Raw genomic sequence first — 21646 nt, 5'->3', positions numbered from 1 at the left:
TGATAATTACATATTTTTTTGTGAGATTATCAACATCTACCATGCCCTCCAGGCAGGCAAGTGTCTCTCTTCAAGTCTACTCTTTCCACAAATTAAGCGGGACTATCATTTTCAGCAACATCACCATCTAGTGGCAAGTGCAGTAATTCCGGCCCAATTTTACACATATACATACACACTGGTTTTCAAACTTGTTTTTCTCCAGCTGCACAGAACTGTTCCTCCTAAAAAAAAAATAATGGTAGCCTTTTTCAAGTTGTCATGTAAAAATGACCTGCCAAAAGACACTATATGCATTTGATCAGTTTTATTTCATTTTTTAAACCACAATCTTTAATTATTTGGCTCCTACTGCTGGTTATTTTCTACTAGAAATCAATGACAAATGGACAGACATGGAAACATGTTTTCATGGCTGTTAGGCTTTTCAATCTGTGGATTCATATGCTTTTGAATATTTTATACTGCAGATGTTAACAGATAAAAAAAGATTAAAAAATTTCTCCCATAAAGAGAATTATGTACATAGAAACTAGCTATAGGTGAGAGACAGCATTACAAGTGGGTAAAAGATAGGCTATCATTGCAAGGACAACTGGTCATTGCATTGGATTAAAAAATTATTCATATTAGCTCTTAGCGTCTCAGAGCTGTCCAGAAACGACAATAATCCCCACAACGTACATGGCATGTTGACTCTTACAACTCCATTCTCACTTCAGTTCTGGTAAGGTGTGGAGCACAAGAAACAGTTCCCACTCCTTAACCCCTAGCACATAGTAGGGCTCCTTTATAATATCCACCACACTTGAAATTTCAAGACTTATTTGCGGTTGTTTCTGACAAAGCATAAATTATGGAAAAATTGAGGCATAAAAAGGATAATCACATCTGTTTTCCCACCACCCAAAGATAATTTTTTTCTTTTTTCTTTTTTTTTAGATACGGGGTCTCGCTCTGTCACCCACGCTGGAGTGCAGCCTCAAACTCCTGGGCTCAAGCGATCCTCTTGCCTCAATCTGCGGGGTAGCTGGGACCACAAGCGCTGGAGAATTCTTAACATTTTTTAACGTCCAGTCCTTCCGCTCTGTGGTAATTACATTTACACATCCTTTAAAAATTAAGGTTATACTGGACGTGTAGGTTGCTTAATAATGTTTCGAGAGAGACATAGTTGCGAGTTCTTCATCCAGGTGTGTTGCCTCTTAGCGCGGGAACCCAGAGTCGCAGCCTGCCCTGGGAGGGCGGGCAACTGTAGCAGCTCTGTGTAAGATAAACGTGATTGGGGTCCCGCAGGGGAACACGCCCCGGATAGGGGTTCGACGCCCCATGGAGACTGCCTAACGTCCCTCAGCGCCACACTGCGCGCGCGCGCACTCTCCTGGGCTCGCGGGACCCCGCCGGCGAGGCTACTGCGCATGCGTCAGGCATGGAGCGCGGAAGTGGAAGGTTGGATGCGTCGGGTAGGCACCTCAGCAACCAGTAGCCATGCGCGGCTTGGAGGAGCCGGGTCCTCGGCCTACAGCGACCCCGTGCGGCTGCGTGAAGCCGGCTCTGGAGACAGGTAACTTCCAAGAGACTGGCAGTGCCACACTCTGGAGAGGTCTTCGTTGCCGAGCGGGGTGTGAAACGCAAGATCTGGAACTGACGTGCGTCATTCTCCTACCTACGGCGAAGGCACGGGTCATGTGCTGCGGCGACCACGTGATGTGCTTCGGCGAGCGGGATGACGTCATCGGGGTTGTTCCGCTTTGTTACAAGACTTGCCATGTCCGCCTAGTCTTGGCTGAGTAGCTGGAGCAGCTAAGTGTAGCGTAGTGGCTTTTCTCTTAGGGGTTTCATTGCCATAATGAATGGGGGGTGGTGTTAGGCGGGTTAGGAATTAGTAAATGCCATAGGAGAGAGGCATTCTGCGCTGTAGGAACGAGGAGAGAGAAGGGGAAAATTTCGGTTGTAGAAAATAGTTTTAAATTGGGCCTAGAAAGGCATGAATTTGTTTCTGTTTACTCACACGTTTTCATAGAGGAGTATTTTAGCTTTAGAAACTAGAAAGCGAATGGAAGAGAATTAAAATAGCCTGCCAGAGAAAGCCATTGACAATATCTTGGTGTCTGCCTTCCATACTTCTTTGCATACACACTTGAAAAGTGAGATACTATACGACCTTACTGTTTAGTAACTTTAAAAGAATTTTAAAAAAACTTAACAGGGCAATTAATTTTAACACTTTGTTTTGTTATTAATTTTTGTAGAGGCAAGCTCTCACCATGTTGCCCAGGCTGGTCTCGAACTCCTGGGCTTAAAAGCAGTCCACCTGCCTCAGCCTCCCAAAGTTTCGGGATTACAGGCATGAGCCACTGCAACCAGCCTAACGCTTTGTTTTAGAGATGTACTCTAATTCATATAACCAGCTTCCTGTTACTGAGCATTTAGGTTATTGTCAGTTTGCATTGTTCTAAAAGAAAGCTCTTGAAGCCGAAATGTTTGTGTACATTCCAAAGTTTGAACTTTGTTAAATTTGTTGGAAGTGCTATTACCTGGTCAAATGTGCTTATTTAAAAAAAAATCGTTGAACACTGCCAGATTACAGGTCTAATATTTTGACAGGAAGGAAAACGCAGAAGCCAGGGCTCAGAAGTCTACACAGTATAGGTTTGGGGAGCTAGAAGTCTAAAGTGTTAGATGGAACAGGGAGGTGAGAACCTTTGGGTTCTGATTGTGAAGAACCTTGAGTGCCAGGCTAAGAAATACAAAGTCTGTTAGCAGCAGAGACCGTGAAAAGTTTAAAGCTAAAGAGTTAGCATAACACAAGAAACTCTAGGATTGTTGAGGATTGGTCTGGAGTATTTTGAGAAGGGGAAGAACTTGCAGTCGGAACGGAAAGCCTAAGAAGGGTAATTTCATAGTCCAGGCAGAAAGGAAAAGGACCTGAACTTATTTTCAGAGCAAGATATGTAGACAATCATATATACAAAAAATCCCCGGGTTGATTACTTGCTGGCTTTTTACTTATTACGCAGTTAATATAGTTGTAATGTTTAAATGAGGAAAAAGCCTAAGCAGGGACTTTAAAAAGCACTCCTTGCTGGGCACCTTCTATTTTACTGGATGCTTTCCATATTTTATTAGTACTCTTACAGCTTTCCAAAGTAGGTATTATCCTTGTTTTATAGATGAGAAAACGGATTCAGAGAGAGAAGCTAGTTTTTCCCATGGTCACAGAACTAGTGTAGTGGCCCTGTGTTGTTTTTATCCTTTCTCTATTCTGAAACCCGTCCTAATTCTCGTGCTCTTTTGAGGAACCTCTTCTCCCCATTTCCATGAGGTTCTTGTGCTGTTTTTTGGTGTACCTGTGCTCATTTATCTCTATCCCTGCAAAGGCGCCTAGCTAGAATTGTTAATTTACTTGTCCTTCTCTGTCAATGTACTGGAAACCCTTGAGGATGAGAACTGGTTCTTATTTGTACCCCAAGTCCTTAGCACAGTGCTTACCAAATGGTAGGTGTTTACTGTTCTTTTGGGTTTTTGTTTTGAGATAGGCAAAAAGACCAGAATTCCACTGGACAAACGGTGTCAGGTCTCTGCTTCAAATAGCATTTGTATTTCATAGCCTTATCCCCAGCCTCCTGGGGATAAGAATATATAAATATAAATATTTATATACAGAGAATATATAAATATGTCCCAGAAGAGTTCAGACGTATTAGAATATGGATATTTGATATTTTGAGAGTGGTCCCAAACAGAGTAGCAGAGTTAGAAGAACTCTTACAAAGTACCTCTTGAGTATACTTTCAGTTCGTTGCTAATCTAGTGTTGTCTTACTTATGTTCCTAAGGAGATGCACAAAGAGGATAGAAATAAATCTAATTGGCAGCCACTTATATTTATCATATCATATGTGTAATCTGAAAAACAGGCATAGACTGATTCAGTGAAGTGATGAATCAGCTATAATATAAATTCCTAGGCCCCAAATCAGAGAGTCAAGGGTGGATGACTTTGATTACGTTACTGCTGACTGGACATTTCCCATGATATTGAAGTATGATGTGAGGGTCTCCCCAACCATTAATTCCACTGTAGTAAGAGTTCTTGGCTTGTATCTTTTCTCCAAACTTAACACAATGTCTGGCAATTATAGACACTCGGAAAATAGTGTTTCTCTCTTTCCTTTCTCATCTTTCTCTTCTTCTTTCTTTTCTTTTTTCTTTTCTTTTCTCTCTTTTCTTTTTCTTTTTCTTTTCTTTCTTTCTTTTTCTTTTCTCCTTTCTCTCTCTCCCTTTCCTTTCTTTCTCTTTCTTTTCTTCTCTTTTCTTTCTCTCTCTCTCGCTCTTCTCTCTCTGTCTCTCTGTCTCTCTCTTCTGTGTCTCTCTCTCTCTCTCTCTCTCTCTCTCTCTCTCTCTCTCTCTCTCTCAGTGGAGCAGGGCTAACTCATAGGCAGTGTGCCTAGAGTATCAGCCAGAAAATGTTTCTTGAACAAATGAAAACGAGACACAGGGATTTTGTGGCTGGGTTAGGAGTCTTTTTTGGCCATTTATCTTCCAGACATAAAGAAGATACACCAGGTCGTTTGGCCTCAGTTTCTTCATTTTTAAGATGTCTGCTATATCTGTTCCATAGAAGCATGGATGAAGATCAAAAAGAAAAATAACAAAAAAAACAAAAAACAATGCCTATAAACATACTTGGACAAAAATTAAAGTTGTCAAAAACATACAGAGTATGGATGGATCTTAGCCTCATAATATTGAGAGAGAAAAAGCAAGTCTGAGAAGACACCTTACAGTTTGGTGCCAGTTTTTATAGATCTTAAAGACAAAAATCAATGAAATGCTGTTTAGGCATGCATGTACATGTAACAAAATCATACTTTAAAAGGAAGTGAGCGATGAAGACCAAATTCAGGCTTCTGTTTATCTCAGAGGGAAAAGAAGGGTGTGAGATAAGAGGAAAACAACATAAAAAGGCACAAGTCGTTGGTAATGCTCTAGTTTTTGGGGTGGGTGGTATGTACGTGGGGTTTCATTATATTATGCCGTATAACTTACATGTATGTTGCATATAATATATGTATCAAATAATACAGCTTCTAGAAGTGAAGAGTAATGAAAGCTACTGTGAGGGACAGCCCCGGACCTAGAGTCTTACGGCTTATGCTGGTAGGGTAGATTTAAGGAAGCAGGAAATAAAATGAAAGTCTGAAGTGTCTTTATGTCAACTTTGAGAAATTGATAATGCTCTCATGAAATGTGAAAATAAAAAAGTTATCGATAAATTCAAAGTGGTAGCCATGGAAACCTTAGACTTTAAATTTATATTGATAGTGTCTGGCCATTTTTTTTCTTTTGAAATATGTTGTTAAAAAAAATGATTTTTTTTTTTTTTTTTTTTTTTTTTTTTTGAGATGGAGTCTCACTCACCTAGGCTGGAGTGCAGTGGCGTGATCTTGGCTCACTGCAACCTCCGCCTCCCAGGGTCAAGTGATTCTCCTGACTCAGTTTCCCGAGTAGCTGGGACTCCAGGCATGCACCACCATGCCTGGCTAATTATTATTATTATTATTATTTTTATTTTTTTTACTTTTAGTAGGGATGGGTTTTTACCATGTTGGCCAGGCTGGTCTCAAACTTCTGACCTCAGGTGATCTGCCCACTTCAGCTTCCCAAAGTGTTGGGATTACAGACGTGAGCTACCGTGCCTGGCCTAATTTGTGATTATTGAAAAAATTTCAAATATTGTAGAAATTACAAAGTTAAATTTAAAGGTAGTTTAAAAATCTTACCACCCAGATAAACCACTGTTGAAAAAAAATTGGTGAATATTGGCCAGGTGTGGTGGCTCACCCCTTTAATACCAGCAGTTTGAGAGGCCGAGATGGGCAGATTGCTGGAGGTAAGGAGTTTGAGACCAGCTTGGCCTACGTGGTAAAACCCCTTCTCTACAAAAAAAAAAAAAAACAATTAGATGGGCATGGTGGTGCGTGCTTGGGAGACTGAGGCACGAGAGTCACTTGAGCCTGGGAGGTGGAGATTGCAGGGAGCCGAGATCATGCCACTGCTCTCCAGTCTGGGCAACAGAGCGAGACTCTGTCTCAAAAAAACAAACAAACAAAAAACACACATTTGGTGCATATCCTTCCAGATAGCTTTCCAAACATACCTGTGTATGCTTAAGAAGGTAAATAAATATATAACAAATTTCCATAAGTGGGATTATATACATATTATTCTTTTACTTTTTCAATTTCCACGTTAATCAGCTTAGACATAAATAATCTTTTCTTCCATGCAACATGAATATTTTGAGTACCTACTCCCTTGCAGGCAATGTACTAGACAGTGAGAATGCAGCAATAAACAAGACAGAAAAACTCCTGCCCACATGGAGCTTACATTCTAGAGGGGCAGCAGGCTACTGGACCAAGCCTCACTTGAAATCTACCTTGCCTCTAGATATTTTAGCACTATGAGCTTATATGTTGTCTTTATTGCTTAAATTAGTTTATTTCATATATTCTGTTGCTTTTAATTGAAGACATCCTTACTTATATATACCCAGTGTTTCCTCATCTTTCATTATTCTCTGCCTCTTATTTCATACTCCAGCCAATCAAAATAGCTTGTTTCCTGGATATGCTATGACATTTCTCACTTTTGTGTATGCTGTCTCCTCTATTAGAAATACCCTCATAGGCCAAGCATGGTGGCTCATGCCTGTAATCCCGGCACTTTGGGAGGTCCAGGTGGGCGGACCATGAGGTCAGGAGTTCAAGACCAGCCTGACCAACGTGGTGAAACTCTGTCTCTACTAAAAATACAAAAAAAAAAAAAAAAAACCTGGGTGTGGTGGCGGGTGCCTGTAATCCCAGCTACTGAGGAGGCTGTGGCGGGACAAATGCTTGAATCCGGGAAGCAGAAGTTGCAGGGAGCCGAGATCGCATCACTGCACTCCAGCCTGGGCAACAGAGTGACTCCATCTCAAAAAAAAAAAAAAAAGTAAAATAAATAAATAAATAAATAAATAAATAAAATAGCCCTCATAGCCCTGGCCAAAGTCACATGACTTAGTACTGGTAGCATAGAATTTTAATTATGGTCATAGTAGGTATTCTGAAAATGCCCCCTTCGTTTCATTCTTTCTTGGACCATTATTCTTTCTAGTATATCTAAAGGGATATTACTATGTATGTAATGATGTGTGTGTGTAATGATGAGAATATACGTATTCATGAACATTAGAAAAATCATTTTTATAGTTGTACAACACTAATATTTTAAAACTATGAAACCAATGCATTAGAGAAAACATGTTTTCTTACAACTTGGTTTGACCTTTTGACTAATAATTTCTTAACTAATTTTCTCCTGTAGGGAATCTTTTAACTGAGCCAATCGGCTACTTGGAATCCTGTTTCTCGGCCAAGAATGGTACTCCAAGACAGCCATCCATTTGTAGCTATTCTCGAGCCCGTTTGAGGATTAGAAAGAACATCTTTAATAATCCTGAACATTCCCTGATGGGCCTAGAACAGTTTTCTCATGTTTGGTAAGTTATTTTATAGTTAGATGTAGGATTTTGGGCCAGAACTTGCCTCCAAATAAAGTACTCCAATTGAAGGCAACCTTGGAGTCTGCCATCCAGACCACCGTCATCTTTCTATTTTGTTTTGTTTTTGAGATGGGGTCTCTGTCACCCAGATTGGAGTACAGTGGTGAGATAGCAGCACATTGCAACCTCTGCCTCCCAGGCTCAAGGAGACCTCAGCCTCCTGAGTAGCTGGGGCCACAGGTGTACACCACCATGCCTGGCTAATTCTTTTTTGTATTTTTGGTAGAGACGGGGTTTCACCATCTTGCCCAGGCTGGAACTCTCATCTTTTGCGTGGATTTTATTTTTATTTTTTATTTTTTAAGACAAGTGCAGTAGTGAGAAGGGGGGAAAAGTAGAACAAAAAGTTCAATCTGTAACTGACTGTGAACAATCGATTGAGATAACTCACTACCTTTGGACCAGCCTGTTGTATGGAATTTTGTACTGTATTTGTGCATATGATTGTCTGTGTCATTTAGACATCCTCAGGGACGCTTGGGATCCACTGAGGTGGCATGTTCCATTTGCAGTTGGTTCTAATTGTGATGAATGCCTTCTGTCGAGTGGAAATTACAGACCTCCTTGACTCTGCCCCTGGGTCATTATTCTGCCCTCTAGACCAGGGGTCAGTAAACTATGGCCCATTTTTTGTAAATTATTTTTATGGAAACACAGTCATGTCCATTTGTTTGTGTATTGTTTGTGGCTGCTTTTGTGCCATAGCAGCAGAGTTGAATAGTCTCTATAGTGACTGGTTGGCCTACATATCCTAAAATATTACTCCCTGACCTTTTACAGAAAAAGTTTACAGATCCTGCTCTAGACTCATGTAGAATTAAATATACTCCTAAAAGATAAGACGCTGTAGAAATCTGGATACTTTAAGTGTTACCTATATTAGGGCCTGTGTTATACTAGCATTGTTTGTGGTCTTTTCAAATTCTGTCTGTGTTCATTCTTCTTCACCCCAACATCAGCAGTTTAAATCGGTCTGTTTTTATTGGTAGAGACCTAAAAATTAAGTGTTTATTCTGAAATAGTTTATTTTTCGTGTTAATTTGGGGACAAGATTAGATGTGTGTTCTGACCTAGTTTGTATTATGACCCTGATTGAATTATTTAAGTTATTGATGATGTAAAATATGGGTTCAGAAGTATATAAAGAGATTTTTCCTTATCCCTCCTATTTTCCTCCTCTCTCCCCAACCCCATCCCCTCATCAGAGATTATTACTGTTGACAGCATGGTGTAGATTCTGCCAGACCTTTTAATGTTTTCTTTCTCAAATACACATAGAAAAAAATTTATACATACAGAGTGGGTATTTGTTTTTTTTAAAAAAAGTATGTTTTCTTCACATAACAGTATATACCATGGAGAACTTTCATGACAGTAGATTTACCTTTTTTTTTTTTTTTGCTTTAATAGCTGTCTATTATTACAAAATATAGATGTACCATGTACACTCTTGTTAATGGAGGGCTATGTTGTTATTATAATACTGTGACAAACTCCCTTAGAAACATTCTTGGCCACTTGTGTATTTTTATGGACAGGATGTCAGAAGTGGATATATTGGACTAGAAGGTAAGCATATTTAGAATTTTAGAGAACTACTTCCAAATTATCCTCTGAAATTAACCAATGTATACTTCAATAATATATGCAAATGGCCTTTTTCTTACACCCTTCCCAACACAATATGTTATCAGTTTTTCACATTTTTGCCTGATGGGGAAAAAGATTATTTTGGTTTTTTAGCTTAATTTCTAAATTTAGAAATATCTAATTATTAGTGAAGCTCAACATCTTTTCATATGGTTCTTAGCTTCTTGTCATTTTTTTGTGAATTACTTATTCATGTTCTTTGCATAGTGTCCTATATTGGGTTGTCCTTAGTAATCTGTAGGAACAATTTATGTGCCACAGATATTAACCTATGGTCCATTATGTATGTAGCAAACATTTTCTCTTAGGCTGACATTTTGTAGTACATAAATGTTGTGGTTTCATGAGTTCAAATCTGTTAGTTTTTCTTCATGGCTTCTTGGTTTCGTATTTTACTTAGGAAGGTCTGGTCATGCCAAATGAAAAAAAAAGGAAGGTCTGGTAAAATTATTTAACATTTCTGAACTTCAATTTCCTCATCCCAAAAATGGGGGATAAATTATATTATTGAAGATAGTTAAGAAGATTGCATGAAGTGAGTGTAAAATTATTTTACTGTACTACCTGACAAACAGCAGACAGTAAATATTGTTCATTGGGCACTTGACAAACATCTCTTAAGTTCCTACTGTGTGCCAGTTGTTGTGTTAGCTGCAAAGGATGTGGAGAGAAGGAAGGGGGATGGTGCTATTTTCTTCCTGCTAGATTACAAGTTAATACTATTTAAAACATGATTTCTGTTAATTTGTGAAAGATTGCATTTTTTCCCCCATCAGATCATTGTGGTAAAATAACTTGTGCTCTTTTCTTATTCCGTGGTTTGTTTTGTTTTGTTTTTTTATAGGATTTTGTTTGTTTTTCATAAAAATGGTCATTTGAGCTGTAAGGCAAAGGTGCAGCCTCCTAGGCTGAATGGTGCAAAGACTGGAGTTTTTTCCACAAGGAGCCCTCATCGTCCCAATGCAATAGGACTGACCCTGGCCAAGCTGGAAAAGGTAGAAGGTAACCCATTTCATTTCTACTTTTACCTTTTTCTTTATGCAGAAAAGCCTTATAAAATAAACACAGCATTCACCACTGGCTGTTTATTCAGATGAGTACCAATGATGTTAACTTCCTGAGAACCACCAGACATTGAAGAAAATACAATGATTAAAAGAATGTTCGCATTGAAAAATGTTGAAATAAACTCTCATAGGATGCTCAGAGTTTGTTTATGTTATTGCATATATCCAAAACTATTAAATTATTTAGAAATAACAAAAATTTCATAATCATTAAATTAGTAACCACAGTTTCTCTGACTTGGAATGCAGTGAATACAAAATGATTAAATGGACACTTTCCAATTTAACACACAATAACTCATTGTACATGCACATATGGAAGACACATAGACTGGTGGTATATCGTTCCTTCCTTGCAGTCTTGGGGAAATGGGCAGACGTCATGGCTGCTGTGCTGATGTCAACTGTGCTATGTGGCAGGAGTCTGGGATGAATCACACTATAAGGACAAACATTGGTCAGATTGTAGAAGTTCTAAACTAACTAGTTTTAACTGTGTGTTCATATATAATCTAGTTACACATTTATGGAAAGCAGTCCATTCTGACCTAACAGGCAGCAGATGAAATGGCAGGTAAACTTGGAGTTAAGAGACCATTCCAGGCTTCAGCCTGCTGGTTGTGAAGTGGGAAAAGGAGAAGGACCTACTTCCTCTGTGATTCAACAGAATATTTTGAGAATCTTGTAAGACAAAAGTTCTGAAACTAATTTTTCAGGCTATTGGACACTAAATAGATGAGAGCAGTTATTTTGTTTGTTCTCTCCCAGAACTTGAACTCTTACTGGATTGTACTCAACTGGGCCTTAGGTAGTTTCCCCAGAAAAATTCAGTAGCTGATCCACCTTGATTTTTATCATTTATAATAGCTAACCAACGTGGGTAGCAAGTACTAGAAGATTTTATGATTATTTATGCAACCCACACATATTTTCTAGCACTGATTATGTGCCAGGCATTGTCCTAGGTGCTGGAGCTATAGTGGTAAACAAATCAGATAAAAATAGAAATCCCTGCCCTAAAGAACTTAATGTTTCAATTGGGGAGGTCAAGTCAGAAAGGTTAAAAGGCAAACACAGTAGCACTGTAGACATTACTATATAAGCTGTATGACTACTAGTGTTTGTGCAGTGCTTTACAGTTAGTAAACAGTGTTCACGTACCTTATCTCACAGTGGCTTTGTGGGTTTAACACAGTAGCAATCCTCATCTCATAGGTGAGGAAACTAGGGCTCTTTAATGTTACATAATCTGTCTAATAGCATCCAGCTAGGTGGTCATCTGACTAAATCTTTTGAAGTTTTAACTTATGCTACAGTGCCTTTCTTTTTCCTACAGATATTAGGCGTAATTCATCATCTAGCAAGTCTGGAATCATCCTTCCAGAGTTCAAGGCTTATTCATAATAAGCATGTGTCAGAAATCAGGGTCCTGTATTAGTTACATTTTTCTTAAATGGAGACGGAGTCAAATATGACTGCATGCCGTTTTTCTGTTCTCATCTGACCTATTTTCCAAGAGTAAGGTTAGTAGATGACTATGTGTAGCAGGAACTGGACAGCATATGTCCAGTGGGACAGCTGGAGACTTGTCTTTAGTATTTGGTAATGCTGACTTATGTGCTGCTTAATCTTTTGAGTCTTCATGGATGTATTAGATTTCTATTGTTGTGTAACAAATTACCACAGAATCATCAGTTTAAACAACACACATTTATTATGTGTTTGAAACATTATTATGTATCTGTGGGTCGGAAGGATGGGCACAGCTTAACTAGGTCATCTGCTTAGGGTCTCACTAGACTGCAATTAAGTTGTCAGCTGAGATGAGTTCCTATCTGGAGGCTTGACTGTGGAATAATCTGCTTCAAGTCACTTAGACTGTTGGCCACATTGATTTCCTTGCCATTGTAGTAGGACTGGGGGCCCCAGATTCTTGCTGGTTGTTGACTGGAGGCTGTCCTCAGCGTCTGAAGGCTGTTTGCAGTTCCTTGCTCCGTGGGCTTCCCAGCATGCCTGCCTACTTCAGCAAGCCTTCAAAGAGAGTCTCTCGAGTGAGTCTTCCAGCCAGCAGCAGTGCTAACAAAAAGCATAGTCACTGGAGGGACATCATACCTCTTTTGCCATGTTCTGTTGGTTAGAAGCCAGTCACAACTGAAGGGGGAGGATTATATAAGGTCATGAACTTGAGGAGGTGCGGGTCACAGGGCCACCTTTGGATCTGTTTGCCACAGTAGGAACCTTCATTGGTCCCACAGAGATATATTGAGGACTACTATATCCCTGGAACAGAAGCACCAGTGATACAGAGATGAGTTGGCCCCAGCCTGTGTTAAGGGGCCTGCCTGCTGTCTAGGGATAAAGACTCTAAGCTGGTCACTGCCCTACCATGGGGAAAGGGCTCTGGCAGAGGTTTGTGCACAGGCTTCTCTATGGGGACTGTAGGAAAGAATACTTTTGTCTGGAGGAGCCAGAAAGGCTTTGTAAAAGGTGTGCTTTGAGGGCCTCAAAGATCGAGTAGGAGTTTGATAGGTAGAGAAGAGGATAGGCTACCAGATAGCAAGAAGGATGTGTGCTGGTACCAGGTCTATGTGAGAGAATGATGAGTAAGTGCAGTGAGGCATAAGCAGACAGTGTTAGAGGATTCTGGGATGTGATTGTATTCTCCAAGTGTTCGCAGTGTTCTTCATTTTTCACGTTTTTATGTCATAGGCGGAGCTATATACCTTTCTGGAATTGACATGATACATGGCACACCCGTACTAGACATCAAGCCCTACATAGCTGAGTATGACTCGCCGCAAAATGTGATGGAGCCTTTAGCAGACTTTAATTTACAGAATAACCAACATACACCAAACACTGCATCCCAGTCTGACAGCAAGACTGACAGCTGTGACCAGCGACAGCTGTCAGTGTGTGATGAACCACAACCTCACCATAGCACTAAGGAGAAACCTAAATGTCCTGAAGACAGAACTTCAGAAGAAAACTACCTGACACACAGTGACACAGCCAGAATTCAGCAAGCATTCCCTATGCACAGGGAGATAGCAGTGGATTTTGGTTTGGAATCAAGTCGTGATCAGAGTTCCAGTATGTCAGAAGAACAAATTGGCCCATATGGCCCGGAGAAGAGCATTTCGGAGAAAGGTACAGACAAGAAGCTAGAGAGAGTGGAAGGAGCAGCAGTCCTGCAAGGAAGCAGGGCAGAGACACAGCCCATGGCCCCTCACTTACCTGCTGGAAGGGCTGATGGAGCTCCCCGCAGCGTGGTTCCTGCCTGGGTGACAGAGGCCCCTGTGGCCACTTTAGAAGTGCGGTTTACTCCTCATGCCGAGATGGACCTTGGGCAGCTCAGTTCACAAGGTGAATCAGGTATCTTCAGTTTCTTCATTCTGAATGAGAGATGAACTTTTACTCTGAGATTTAGCCAAGTTTGGTATTTGTGAGGACAGTTATATGGAGTGTTTGTCAGTGTGATTGGTTTTTAGGAAACAGGTATAAAATAATATTTTTGCAGCACCATCATACGATGAGTCTTGTTGGACAACTGTGTGGTCAGCACAGTTCATCCCAGGCTGTCAGCAAAGCATTGGCAGAGTGGCTGCTGCCTCACGAGGTGGCCCATGACTTACAGCGCCTTGTCTGCTTGTTAACAGTAGTTCTTAGAGTCTTCAAGCATCATTCAGAAGCTGAATTGTGCTTGTTCTGTACTTATGTACCTAAAATTTTCTTATTTGTTTTACTGTCTTACTAGGGAAATGTTGCATTGTATTCTGATACAATTGATAGCAAACAGCAAAATTCAGAGCTGTTGCAGAAATAAGAAGTGGTAAGACAGCTTAGCCTTTGGCACAGAGGACTCTAGGGGCCCAGAGTCAGAGGGGAAGAGTCTCTTAGCACAGAACTTGCCCCAACAAAGTCCCACAGCTAGAGGCATACACTTCGCTGCAGAAGAGAGGCCACAGGGCTCTTACATGGAGCCTGCTTACTTTAACACATGGTTCTTAACAAATGTTATCTGGTTCCCCCAGGTCACAGCAGATCCCAAGCAGTAGCCTAGGATGAAGGAAGGGGCTGTTAAGATGTGGATACAGCGATACCAGTAAGAAGTAACTAGTTTCAGTTGTAGTAGGACTGGGGGCCCCAGATTCTTGCTGGTTGTTGGCTGGAGGCTGCCCTCAGCATCTAAAGGCTGTTTGCAGTTCCTTGCTACGTGGGCTTCCCAACATGCCTGCCTACTTCAGCAAGCCTTCAAGGAGAGTCTCTCGAGTGAGTCTTCCAGCCAGCAGCAGAGCTAACGAAAAGCATAGTCACTGGAGGGACATGATACCTCTTTTGCACGGTGGCTCACTCCTGTAATCCCCGCACTTTGGGAGGCCAAGGCAGTTGGATCACTTGAAGTCAGGAGTTCAAGACCAGCCTGGCCAACATGATGAAACCCCATCTCTATTAAAAATACAGAAAGCCAGTTGTGGTGGCAGGTGCCTGTAATTCCAGCTACTCGGGAGGCTGAGGCAGTAGAATTGCTTGAACCTAGGAGGCAGAAGTTACAGTGAGCCGAGATGGTGCCACTGTATTCTAGCCTGGGTGGCAGAGTGAGACTCCATCAAAAAGAAGAAGCTGGTTACCAAGGAGATGTCAGATTGCAAAAAGCTCTTCTTTGTGTTACAACTCAGTAAGGAGCCAGCCTAGCCATATAAAGAGGGAAGTTCATTTATTCATTCTACAGTTGTTTACTGAGCTTCTGCTAGGTACCAGACATTGGTCTAGGTTCTTGGAATACATCAGTGAACAAAACAGATTTTAAAAACCCCTGTTCTTGTGGAGCTTACATTCTAATGGGGAGGAGAGAAACAAACTAAAAGCGTAGTAAGCAATCAAGTTATTATACCAAACATACTCAACATTATATAATATTAGAAGGTGATAAGAGTTACTGAAAAATTTAAGAGAGAATACAGCAGGGTTGGGGTGTTGTTACTATTTTACTTTATTTTTGAGACAGGATCTCACTCTGTCACCCAGGCTGGAGTACAGTGGCAAGAATATGGCTTACTGCAGCCTCAACCTCCTGGGCTCAAGCAGTCCTCCCACCTCAGCCTTCTGTGTAGCTGGGACTACAGGTGTGCATCACCACACTTGGCTAATATTTTGAATTTTTTTTTTTTTTTTGATACGGAGTCTCACTCTGTCGCCCAGGCTGGAGTACAGTGGCTCGATCTCGGCTCACTGCAAGCTCCGCTTCCTGGGTTCATGCCATTCTCCTGCCCCAGCCTCCCGAGTAGCTGGGACTACAGGTGCCTGCCCCAACACCCAGCTAATTTTTTGTATTTTTAGTAGAGACAGGGTTTCACCGTGTTAGCCAGGATGGTCTTGATCCCTTGACCTTGTGATCCGCCCGCCTTGGCCTCCCAAAGTGCCTGGATTACAGGTGTGAGCCACCACGCCTGGCCTATTTTGATTTTTTTTAAAGAGAAGGGGTCTCATTTTGTTGCCCAGGCTTGTCTTGAACTCTTGGGCTCAGGGGATCCTCTGTCTCAGCCTCCCAAAGTGCAGGGATTACAGGTGTGAACCTCTGCACCTAGCCTGTTGCAGTTTTATTTATTTATTTATTTATTTATTTATTTATTTATTTATTTAAGACGGAGTCTCACTCTGTTGCCCAGGCTGGAGTGCAGTGGCCGGATCTCAGCTCACTGCAAGCTCCACCTCCCGGGTTTACGCTATTCTCCTGCATCAGCCTCCCGAGCAGCTGGGACTACAGGTGCCCGCCACCACGCCCGGCTAGTTTTTTGTGTTTTTTTAGTAGAGACGGGGTTTCACCGCATTAGTCAGGATGGTCTCGATGGTCTCGATCTCCTGACCTCGTGATCCGCCCGTCTTGGCCTCCCAAAGTGCTGGGATTACAGGCTTGAGCCACCGCGCCCGGCCTGCAGTTTTAAATAGGTGGCCCACTGGGGCCATATGAGCCTTTCACTGAGAAAGACACATATGAGCAAAGGTCAAAGAAGTGAAGACGTGAGCCAGCCTGTCCGGAGAAAGGACATGCTGGCCTGAGGGACAGCCAGCGCACAGCCGCAAGGTGGAGGGTGCATGGCATGTTTGAGGTCAGGTGGCCAGAATGGACTGAGAAGGGCTGAGTGGAAGGATATGAGGTCAAAGAGGCACTAGAAAAGGGACGAGGTCACCTAAGGGTTTTATAGGCCATTGTAAGGACTTGAGTTTTGATCTTGGGAGAAGTAAAAGGCAGAGGAACTTTTTTTTTTTTTTTTTTTTTTTTTTTTTTTTTGAGACGGAGTCTCGCTCTGTCGCCCAGGCTGGAGTGCAGTGGCCGGATCTCAGCTCACTGCAAGCTCCGCCTTCCGGGTTCCGGCCATTCTCCTGCCTCAGCCTCCCGAGTAGCTGGGACTACAGGCGCCCACCACCTCGCCCGGCTAGATTTTTGTATTTTTTAGTAGAGACGGGGTTTCACCGTGTTAGCCAGGATGGTCTTGATCTCCTGACCTCGTGATCCGCCCGTCTCGGCCTCCCAAAGTGCTGGGATTACAGGCTTGAGCCACCGCGCCCGGCCAAGGCAGAGGAACTTGATGTCAGTATCCCCGGAGAGCAGGGGGCCATCTCTGGGGTTAGATCACTACCTGTGTGATTTCTGGGATGTCACATCTCAGTGACATGCAAAGGCAAGCTGGAGTTCCTTATTGAGAAAATGAAGACTTTCATTCCATATCCAGAAAATAAAGGCTTACACAACCAAATATACTAGATTTTCCCCTGCTTTACTAGCAGGGAGAGAATGAAGAGGCTAGGGGGTTATTTGGCTTTGATACTCCAACCTGAAGGAGGTTCTTCTGATGGCAAAAGAAGTCTAAAAGTTGGAACTAGAGACACATGCCAACTGACACTTAAGATTTCCCCATTTCTTCCTGTCAGAGCCACAGCCAGCCTACACTGTTGCCTTTTGCAAAAGAAAAGCCACCCCTTCCTCTTGGTGGAGGCAGCCATCTGCCAGGGCCCAGGAACTGGTTTTAGCCCCAACATGCCAACCTCAGCCAGGTGCTGTATGCTGAGCACCCCCTGCACCTCTGGATGTGGCAGTCGCGTGGTCATGAGTGCCGATGCCACCTGAGGGTTGTGCTTCTCATTCCTTCCTAAGGCTTTACTTTTAAACAAAGCTTTTGATTTAAAAATTGATCTCTTTGTTTTTAAAAGTTTCGTTGATAGAAATAATTTCATCACTGTATACAGTTGGTGGGAGGAAGCTGGTCAGTTGTAAAAGGATTTTGTGGTGGAACAAAACAGTCCTGTCTTCTGGACACTTTACACTTACCACTGTCCTGTGGTTATTGTTGAATGCAACCTACTAGGGAAAGTTTTGTTTTCCTTTCTTTTCGTTTTTCTTTCCTTTTTTTTTTTTTGAGATGGAGTCTCGCTCTGTCACCCAGGCTGGAGTGTAGTGGTGCGGTCTCGGCTCACCGCAACCTCTGCCTCCCGGGTTCAAGCGATTCTCCTGCCTCAGCCTCCTGAGTAGCTGGGATTACAGGCGTGAGCCACCATGCCTGGCCTGGAAAGTTTTGTTTTTTTAAACTGCAGTGCAATATGTGTCAAATGTTTGAAATATGCCTTATTGATTAAAAAAATGATTAAAATGAGAAATTACGCAGTGTAACTACAAAACAGGAACTGATTGATAGCAAACAGCAAAATTGAGAGCTGTTGCAGAAATAAGAAGTGATTTCAGGAAGCTCTGAGTCTAGAAGAGGTTAAAGGTGTTGAAATGGAAGGAAGTTTGGTGCTGGAGTAAAGGCCTGGGCAGAGTGCTGTGGGTACTCTGAGAGGAGAATCCTGACTTGGGTCTGGGAGGGAGTGTGGGAGGAAATGGTGCTTGAGCTGAGCCTGGCAGGATGAGTAGGCAGGGAACTGGGAGAAGGCACCCATGCCAGATGGACGGCCAACCAGAGGCCTGGAGCCTCTCCCAGAAATGCCATCACTGGGGAGTATGATGAGCTTTCCTCATTTTTGAGTCGCCTTCAGAGCCATTTTCTATGAGCCATGCAGTAAAGGAATCTTATTGCCATATAATTGATTTTTTTTTTTTTTTTTGAGATGCAGTCTCTCTCTGTCACCTAGGCTGGAGTGCAGTGGTGCAATCTCTGCTCACTGCAACCTCTGCCTCCCAGGTTCAAGTGATCGTCTTGCCCCCTGAGTAGCTGGGATTACAGGTGTGTGCCACCACACTGGCTATTATTTTTTGTTTGTTTGTTTTTTAGATGGAGTCTTGCTCTGTTGCCCAGGCTGGAGTGCAGTGGCACGATCTGGGCTCACTGCAAGCTCCACCTCCCGGGTTCACGCCATTCTCCTGCCTCAGCCTCCCGAGTAGCTGGGACTACAGACGCCTGCCACCACACCTGGCTAATTTTTTTTTGTATTTTTTTAGTAGAGATGGGGTTTCACCATGTTAGCCAGGATGGTCTCGATCTCCTGACCTCATGATCCGCCCGCCTCAACCTCCCAGAGTGCTGCAATTACAGGCATGAACCGCCACGCCTGGCCTATTTTTTATGTATTTTTAGTAGAGATGGGATTTTACCATGTTGGTCAGGCTGGTCTTGAATTTCTGACCTTGTGATCCTCCCACCTTGGCCTCCCAAAGTGCTGGGATTACAGGCATGAGCCACTGTGCCCAGACCATATAATTGATTTTTGACTAAAAATTGTACTTCATGGCTCTATTTACCCAACTTGCTTATTAGATATGGCCCACAGTGATTTTTGGCTCCTTATGGAAATCAAATCCACTCTAAGAGGGATAAAGATCCACTGCCACCAGAGATGATATTTTGAGTAGGGACAGTACCTCCCTGGAAGGGGCTGGCCTTCATTTGGATGTATATGATGTTGTAGTTATGAAAAACTACATCACAGTTACTTTTTAAATTTATGTTTTATATACACTATTTAAAAAAATTAAAATACATTAAAAATCCTACAAACATAGGAAATTTTGCTGTTCCTTTGGGACAGCAAATGTGAGAGAGTCCCAAAGCAAAGGGACGTTACTGGTAACTGTGGGGCTGTGACACCAGCTTTCTGGTGCAGCCTCTCTTGCCTGTAGCTGGTGCTCTGGGTGTGTGTGGGTTTAGTTCTCTTTCTTGTGGCTTTCTGAGGATGCTGGGACTGTCATGCATTTCCTTATCTCTGTTCTGAGAAGAAAATGACGAGGAATTAAAGTCTACATTGAGTATAGAAAAGTGACATTTTGGATGTCAGAAAAGTGACATTTTGGTTGACAGAAAACGAAAGCTCACCTCTCCTAGTTAGAAGACTAAGGAAAAATACTACCATGATTTTTCTGTTCAGTAAAACAAAAATTTGGGGGTGTATAAGTTAAACCTAATGACAGTAAACACCTCTTGAAGGTGACAGTCTCTGTAATGATCAAATAGATTTCCAAACCCTTTCCATGTGAAGTGATTTTTAAGGAACCAACCAAATTCCATATTGAAGTTTGCTGTAATTAAATTCAACCTGCATGATAGTGCTCATTAAGTTGTGTTTTTTTCTTTGCAGATGTTGGTCAGGTGTCATTTAAATATTTTCAGTCAGCAGAGGAAGCAAAGCGTGCCATTGAGGCTGTGCTGTCAGCGGATCCTCGGTCTGTGTACCGCCGGAAGCTTTGCCAGGACCGCCTTTTCTACTTTACCATAGACATAGCGCATGTCACTTGCTGGTTTGGTGATGGCTTTGCAGAGGTTCTCAGGATCAAGCCGGCTTCGGAGCCTGTTTATATGATGGACCCTGTGGAGTCCTTGGTGTCTCTAGGGTCTTAGGGAGCCTCCCTTGTGTCTTTAAGATAGCATCATTGATTTTTGGATGTGGCTTTTGGATTTTCCGAACAAGCTAATGTTGTGCCGAGAAGCAACACTTTGTGATCTCACGGCTTTTATTGATTTGGGCTGTTCAAAATGTTTATTTGAAAAATGCATATGTTAATAAACTTAACTAAGAGATATAAAATACAGAGAAATCACCAAATGCTTTTTGATCTGTCGATATTAAAGAATTCAAAGGTGATGCTGTCTCTCATTTCTGAAAGAAGCTGTTCTTGGTGCACTTGATAAAATTAGACAAAGGTCATTCCAGCAGAGACTTTCAAGTTGAGGAGATCTGTTTAATAATTCATACTGGTTTTCCTGTCTGTCTGGAGAAGCCTGACCTTTCTATTTGATTCCAAATCAAACCTATATCTTAGGAAACTAGTAAATAAAAAACAAGTAGTTGGAGATAGTTTTTGAGATTAAACTTCTGTGTTTCAGAGACTGTGTGACATAGTCACACACACATATATATGTATATATATTTAATACTGATTCTAAAATAGAGACTCTCTGAGATTTCTTTGGATGTCTTTGTATCAGGAAAGGAAATCACCCCCAGAAGTTCAAGAAAATTGTTACTGTTTTTTTGTTTTTGTTTTTGTTTTTGTTTTGAGATGGAGTCTTACTCTTTCACCCAGGCTGAAGTGCAGTGGCGTGATCTCGGCTCACTGCAATCTCTGCCTCCTGGGTTCAAGCCTCCTGAGTAGCTGGGCTTACAGGTGTGTGCCGCCACGCCTGGCTAATTTTTATATTTTTAGTAGAGATGGGGTTTCACCATGTTGGTCAGGCTGATCTTGAACTCCTAACCTCGTAATCTGCCCACCTCGGCCTCCCAAAGTGCTGGGATTACAGGTGTGAGCCACCGTGCCTGGCCTATAATTACTGTTTTTTAATATACTCACTCTGCAACTATTTATTGAGAACCTACTATGGGTTAGGTTTTGGTGATAAAATAAGATGAACAAAATGTAGTTCTTGTTGCAAGTCGTGGTTAATTGAAGAAGTAAGACATAAACAAATTACTGTATTATAGTTTTAGAAATACAGTAATTATACCTGGGTCCTCTGTAGTATCACATAGGAAGCAGTTGTAAGAATGTGTTGCCTATAGGTGATTTTAATGATGTGATCCCAGATAACTGAGGCTTTATGATCAACATAACCAAATTAGATGCCTGTCAACACGATACATGCTTTCCTAATCATGATTGTAAATCTTAATAGCTGATTGAAATGAGCTGATTGGAATAGTCTTGAGTAGTTTTGGAATGAGCCCTACTGCCTGTGGATACTTGTGCAGAGTCATTTGTGGCTGATGACACTGTACGCCTAAGCCAGACTGGTTTGTAGTTGCCTTTGATGTTACTTAGAACTTCTTGGGGAAGTATCTTTAATTTGATTCTTGGTTTTTGATTTTTTTTTAGAGATGGGGGTCTTACT

At 41.8% G+C, this 21646-nt stretch overlaps 1 protein-coding gene across 7 annotated transcripts; it reads left to right on the top strand.

Annotated features, from left to right (window-relative positions):
- The first annotated feature begins 1387 nt into the window (after positions 1-1387).
- TRMO (tRNA methyltransferase O) lies at positions 1388-20402 on the top strand. 7 transcript variants are annotated; one of them, XM_007968632.3, is made up of 5 exons: positions 1407-1564; positions 7374-7548; positions 10106-10263; positions 13038-13694; positions 19899-20402. In XM_007968632.3, the coding sequence occupies exons 1-5, from the start codon at positions 1489-1491 to the stop codon at positions 20156-20158; spliced, it is 1326 nt and encodes a 441-aa protein (XP_007966823.3). In that variant the 5' UTR covers positions 1407-1488; the 3' UTR covers positions 20159-20402. The 7 variants fall into 7 exon arrangements, with proteins under 7 accessions (XP_037854137.2, XP_007966824.3, XP_007966823.3 ...); XM_007968630.3 differs by having other exon boundaries at positions 13038-13703; XM_007968637.3 differs by lacking the exon at positions 1407-1564 and adding an exon at positions 1574-1740 and having other exon boundaries at positions 13038-13703.
- Positions 20403-21646: the final 1244 nt, after the last annotated feature.

Source organism: Chlorocebus sabaeus, chromosome 12, assembly GCF_047675955.1.
Source record: "Chlorocebus sabaeus isolate Y175 chromosome 12, mChlSab1.0.hap1, whole genome shotgun sequence".
Lineage (NCBI taxonomy): Eukaryota > Metazoa > Chordata > Mammalia > Primates > Cercopithecidae > Chlorocebus > Chlorocebus sabaeus.
This window is presented reverse-complemented; position numbering and strand designations above follow the sequence as displayed.